We start from the raw sequence: 7,160 nt of genomic DNA, 5'->3' as shown, positions 1-7,160 counted from the left end.
TCCATGGCCAACATACCATGTTTGTTAACCTGTTCCCTAAGCTCGGCCATACATCAACAAAACCCAACATCCTATTACATGTTTAACATACTGTTCCTATACTATAACTTTTGCAATCTGTTTACGGCCATAATGTTTAGCTGTCGAGGACGGGCTATCCATGGATTGGTCCGCAACCTAAGCAACAGTGTCGGCCACAATCGCCGATCACTTTATAGTCTGAAAATCGGTGTTTTTATCTATATTTTCGCGTCAATTATATTGATGTTTTCGATGGGCTTTATGTTGGATAATGTCACACATTGGACACATATACAGGTTATACATCTAATTGAAGACTGTTTTAGGTAATACTGGATTTTTTTTATTATTAAAATAAATAAATAAATTATTATTAATTTTTTATATATATAAAACTTTATTATTATTAAATTAATTTTATATATATATTAGTAATTTTTTAAAAATAAAAACTTTTATTAATAACAACAATAAAAATAGATTTTTTTAGATAGAAATTAATTTATTTTACAACACATTTTTTATATTTATTATTATTATATATTTTTAGTTGAAAAAATTATTAGAAAACTTATTATCATGTATTTATTTTTAAAAAAATAAATAATTTTGCTTGATAATTTTTTTTATATAATATATTTTTATATAATTTTTTTATATTTATTATTATTATTATATATTTATAGTTAGAAATGTTAGTATAAAAATTTTTATCATGTATTTATTTATAATAAATAACTAATTATGCTTGATAATTTTTTTAGAAAATTAATTCTTTAATTATTTTTTAAAAATTAATTAAATTATTATTTATTTTTTTGTGTGTAAAACTCCAGTGAAATTATGACCGACCAGACAGGCTTTCTATTGGTCTACTTTAGTATGTATATCACTATAATTATCGATAAACTCAATGAAGGTGTCAAACAGTACCGGTGCTGTCAACTAAATTTCCTGGAAATTCAATCACAAATAGTTGACATACAGGCGCTTATCAAACAAACAAATCGTTTACTAAATCCATGTCTAATATTAGTCTTCTCCTTAAATATGGTTTTCATATTATCGTTCAGTTTTTTCGTACAAAATCTATCGGAAATTGACCGGAAATTTTCAATGAAAAATGTTTGGCCATTACTGATGGTATCTGTTGTACGGATTTTTATGTGGTGTTTGTTTGTGGATATTATGAACCAAAAAGTTTAGATTAAAATTAATTTTTTTTTTAAATTTATATATAAATTAAAAATATATATTAATTATAATTATTTATTTTATTATTTGTAATTAGAATAAAGAAACATTTGAATTATTATCATCAAAAATGATACATTATTGTGCTAAAAGTGTCAAGGTAATTTTTTTAGAAAAAAATTAAATATATTTATATATAAATTAGTTAATTAATTAAAAAATTGATTTTTTTGTATTTGATATAACCTAGATAATTTTTTTTATAAAAAATATATTTATATATAAATTAGTTAATTAATTAATAAAATTTATTTTTTTATTTTATATATATAATCTAGATAAATGCCATACAAAATTTACAGCTAAATCAACAAACGTTTAGCGCATCTAATTTTTTCAATATTAACAAATCGCTATTTTTATCGGTAATTAATTAAATTTAATTAATTATTATTAATTTATTATCAAGGTATTTTTAAAATTAATTTTTTGAATTTAATTTTATCTAGGTAATTGGCGTAGCTATATCCTATACATTGCTGTTTATTGAAAATGTTCATTAAATAAATTTTATAAAAAATATAAAAAATTGTATAAAACTTAATTTTTATTTATTTTACATTAAGTAAAAAAATAATATTTGTAAACAAGTTTACAATTAAATTATTTTATTAATATAATATAAACAATTTATATTAATGTTTAGCATAATTAATATTATATATAAAATAAATGTAAAAATTCACAATACATTTAATAAAATGTTAAATATATATATCATTATTATATTTTTTTTGTTTTTTTGCCATAAAAACTGTCTATTTTTGAGTATAAATTTAATAAATATTATTTATTTTGAAATATAAACAATATATACTTTTCTATAATAGCTTTTATTACTATACTATACATTAAGACAATTAATTTTTGATCAAATTTTTGTTTGGTTATAAAACTTTTTTTACAATATTTATTATAACAATAATACATATATTTATTATTATTTTTTAAATCATAATTATTAATAGATTAACAAAAAATTATTTATCTAATTATTATTATTATTATTAACAATATTATTTGCACCCATATTATCGACAATTTCTGATACATTAAACGATTTCAATGTCTCTTTGAGATACCGGTGCGCATTGAAACTAATCAAACGATTCAAATGGTTCATCTGGTGGTCAACCAATTGCGGTACAACCTGACTAAATGGCCAGGCTAGATTTTCGGTATTCAATTCAAAACCCTGGAAACTGGTCATATCTAAATTGACCAGGGTCAACATTTTCGTCAACTGGTTATACTCAAGTATCGCCATCAATTGGCACCGTTTGATTAGCACCTGTAGTTGCCAACCGGTTATATGTAGACCGCGCTGTATTTGGCCATCAACTAGAAAATCGGCCGTCAAGTTATCGATGGTTAGATTGACACCGATTGACCATAGCTTCAATTGGCTGTTAGTATGCAATTCAATCGGGCCCTCCCGGTGCATATTGGACACGCCCTTGATTGACAGGTCATATATCCTAATTGTACCTTTTTAATTTAATTAATAATAATAAAAAATAATTTTTTAAAATTAAATTATTAATTAATTTAAACAAAATTATTTTATATTATATATAATGTATATATATATTAGTTAATTAATAAATTAGTTTTTTTTTAATTTTAGAAAAATCTATTAAATAATATTTTATTGTTAATATTAGTTAGTTTTCAATTCATTTTTTTTAAATAAAAAACTGTAATTTTTCAATTATAATACTATTATATATAATAATATATAAATATATTATAAATACTAATTAGAAATCATTTGAAAGATTTACATTTTATTTGACTAAATTAATTATGTTTACTAAATAAAATTTATTTTTATTTTTACAAAATTATCTATTATTATTAATTAATAATAAAATTAAAAATTAATTAATTACATATTATAGACAATAGATTACAATTTACATTATTTAAGTTAATTTATTTTTAATTTATTTAAAATATTATCGGTTATATAAATACCCATATCTTTGAGCATAAATGTACCAAAACTTTTCACAACTAACGGATCAATTTGTCCCATAAATTGTCGTTTAAATTGCTTGATAAACTGGTCGACCAATTGGTTAGCCCTGTCCTCACCGATACTGAATGGTTGCATATTTCGCATACGATTATTATTGGTTCGCTCATTGAGTTTATAGACTTAAATAATAATTAATAATAATAATAATTAATAATAATAATAATTATAATAATAATAATAATAATAATAATAATATAATAATATAATAATAATAATAATAATAATAATAATAATAATAATAATAATAATAATAATAATAATAATAATAATAATAATAATAATAATAATAATAAATATCATATATTAAATATATTATTTCAAAAATAAAATTTTTTACCTGGATAATAATCTTTGAGCTTGGTCGAATGTTTAACAATAATTTTAGGTTGTACTAGCTGATTATTAATAGTACATGTACCATCGGTAATAATTTTAATTTCACATTTACCACTATTTACATTAATGTAATTTTTATTATTATTATTATTATTTCTATCATAATTATATTTATTATAGTAATCAGTTTTATGTGGTTTACTATAATAATTATCCATTAGTGAATTTAGTTTAAAATTATTTAGCATATTATTTAATTTTGAAGATAATACAAAATTATTAAAATTATTTAATATAGAAATATTTATTATAATAAAATATGAAAATAATAGTTTATGTTTTATCATAATTGTTTAAGTAAAAAACAAAATTATTATTATATTAAAATTAATTAGATATTTACAGATTGAATATTAAACACTAAAAACAATATATTTAGTTATTGTGTTAATAACAATATAAATACAATTAATACATTTTTTTGTTTAAAACATTTATTCATTATATTATTTTCAAATAACAATTATATATATATATATTTATAAAAATTAATTATCATTAATAATAATTTAAATATTTTTAAACAATTATTAAATACTACATTAGTATTTTGTAAAATTATTAAACATTTTATACTATAATTAAATTGAATTTTTAATTAGAAAATTTTCTTTTAAAAAAATATTGTAATCTACGTCTATTTAAACACTGATAATGACATATAGGAAATGATAAAATTAAAATTATTTTATAATTAACATATAATATGATAGTTATATCAATACTTAAAGGAAATTAACTTTTTTTTGTTGTGTCTAACTATTTGCGACAAAACTTTTTTACAACTAAACTGACGTTTTTGTGTTGAAGTTATAGTATTTTTACAAATTTTACACAATTTAAAAAAATCATTTAACTAATAAATCTAATTAAAATTAAACTTAATATTACTTATTTTATTATGAAAATTATTACTTAAAATATTATAATTATTTTTTTTTGTTTGTTTGTTTGTTATGAATTTAATATTTCTCAATAATAATAATAATATATTATGACATTAATACTGGTATTTAAAACGATTTAAATATTATTATAAAATTGTCCACAAAAAATAAAATCCTAAAAACTTTTTTTTTATTGTATTTTATTATTAAACTTGTATTTAGTTTTCAAAAAATATTGTGTAAACTCAGTACTGTAATCGTATTGTTTGTTAATATCCATTGAGGACTCAACATAGCCGGTGACGGTATCAAACGGTACCAACCAATCGGTACTTTTGTCCAGTAATTGTTGACACGATGGCCGTACACTACTGGAACCGTTTAGTAAGTCGGAAACCATTTTGAATATCATCATAAAATCATCTTTATATGTATAGGTATTTTTTCTATAATTATTATACATGTATATATATATATTGAAACAATAAAACAAAACAAAAATAATAATTATTAAAAACTAATTAATTTGAATAATAATAATAATATCTAATTAATTCAATAATAATAATCTCTAATTAATTTGAATAATAATAATAATAAAAATCTATAATTAATTCAATAATAATAATAATAATAATAATTTCTAATTAATTAATTCAATAATAATAATAATAATTTCTAATAAATTAATTTAATAATAATAATTTCTAATAAATTAATTTACTAATAATAATTTCTAATTAATTTCAATAATAATTAATTAATTCAATAATTTACTTAAATGTGTTGACATCAAAGTTATACAACTCTTGCATCGTTACGCCAATACTATACATATCGGCTTTCGGCCCATAATGTCGGCTACGTTTGACCTCAGGTGCCATATATTTGTCGGCACCGACATTCTGTGTATGACTCTGGGAGTGCTCTCTATGGGCAACGGCTAGTCCAAAATCGGCTATCTTAACAAACCGGCCGTACGCCGACTCTTTGATCAGTATATTTTTCGGCTTAATATCCCGATGAATGATCGGTGGCTGACGACTATGCAAATAGTTGATACCCAGGAGCACCTCCTCCAGCAACTCGGTAGCCATATAGTAGCCCAGGGGTGGCAATAGTTGATTGTTGGATGAGTCGACAAACTGTTTATACTGATCGATGGCCGCCTTCAATGTAAACCAACACAAGTCCATCTGTATGTGAAACATTAGATGACTGGCCTGACCACCGCTGCCGTTACCGTAGCTCTCGACCCACGAGGACCGGTATTGGACAAAGTGGTCGCTGTCCAGTTGGGCCCAGATTTTCACTTCGCTACGTTTGTTTTCGTAGTCCTGTTCAAGGGTTACGTGTCTGGACATTGAGGGAGAGGCCGTCTCGCGCGAGTGTCCCCCCGGTGCCGGTAAAGGCATTTCCATATCGTATTCTAGTTTCCATTAAATATTGATAATGATAATAAATTTATTTATTTTTTAAATAATAATAAATTTAAATTTTAAAAAATATATTAATAAACTAATAATAATAATAAACTAATAATATTAATAATAATAATAATTAATTTTCATATTTTTCAATTAATTTTTTATTTTGTAAATCAATTGATATGTTTCTAAATAATATAATTATTTTATTGATATTTTTTATTTTTTGTATATTTATATTAAATTAAATAAACATTATTTAAATATTTCAATTTAAAAAATTAAATCACTTTAAATAAATAAATAATTATTTAGTTTTTAATTTTATTGAAAATATTGACCTAGTTGCAATTATTGTTAATCAAAAAAAAAAATAAAATAAAAATAGTTTATACCTTCAATATTTATACGTTTGATGGCATACATTTTTTCATCAATTAGATTTTTGGCCTCATTAACCAGGCCAAACGAGCCCCTACCTAAAACATTACCCAGTTGAAATTCATTTTCCAATCTACCAGCTTGTATGAACATTTTGCTGGATAATACCGGTGCTGCTGGCATCTGGTCGTCCATATTCAGTGCACACCCCCAATTTACTAAATTAAAAAAAATTAAATTTATAAAAATATAATTAAAAATAATTTACACTTAAAATAAAAAACAAATAAATAAAAATTATTATATTTTAATAACACAATATATATTAAATATTTATATTTTATATATATATATATAATTACATAAACATTATTTATATTACATTTTTATTATAATTATATTAAGGATTATTATAAAATCTATTAGTTTTTTTTAAAAATAACTAATTATTAATTAATTTGATTTTAATAAAAAACCATTATTATTATTATTAAAACTATATTATTGTTTTACATAAAACAAATAAACAATACTACAATAGTATATAATTTTAATATAGAGTATTTACAGTTAAAATTGACATTTTATTGTTATTATATGATTAAGTGTCTAGGTCAAAATTGTTATAGTTATAATCAATTATTATATTTATATTCTGATAAAATGCTTTATATTTTTTTAACTATATTTTATGTCATTATATATATATATAGTTATTAATAGATAAACAATATTATATATATATATATATAT

The 7,160-nt window shown here is 20.8% G+C and overlaps 1 protein-coding gene across 1 annotated transcript; it reads right to left on the bottom strand.

The window, feature by feature from the left end:
* Window positions 1-983: 983 nt before the first annotated feature.
* On the bottom strand, window positions 984-6,618 carry LOC128956731 (serine/threonine-protein kinase PLK4-like). Its single transcript, XM_054302448.1, has 7 exons — window positions 6,422-6,618; window positions 5,377-6,028; window positions 4,845-5,045; window positions 3,654-3,766; window positions 3,253-3,435; window positions 2,302-2,763; window positions 984-1,168 (listed from the first exon to the last, which is right to left on the bottom strand). Exons 1-7 carry the CDS (start codon window positions 6,600-6,602, stop codon window positions 984-986), a joined length of 1,977 nt encoding a protein of 658 aa, XP_054158423.1. The 5' UTR covers window positions 6,603-6,618.
* Window positions 6,619-7,160: the final 542 nt, after the last annotated feature.

This window comes from Oppia nitens, unplaced genomic scaffold, assembly GCF_028296485.1.
Source record: "Oppia nitens isolate AA-2021 unplaced genomic scaffold, nextdenovo-longstitch-racon4-pilon3 scaffold12_pilon_pilon_pilon, whole genome shotgun sequence".
Classification (NCBI taxonomy): domain Eukaryota; kingdom Metazoa; phylum Arthropoda; class Arachnida; order Sarcoptiformes; family Oppiidae; genus Oppia; species Oppia nitens.
Note: the sequence above shows the minus strand (reverse complement) of the source record. Positions and strands in the feature narration are given on the sequence as shown.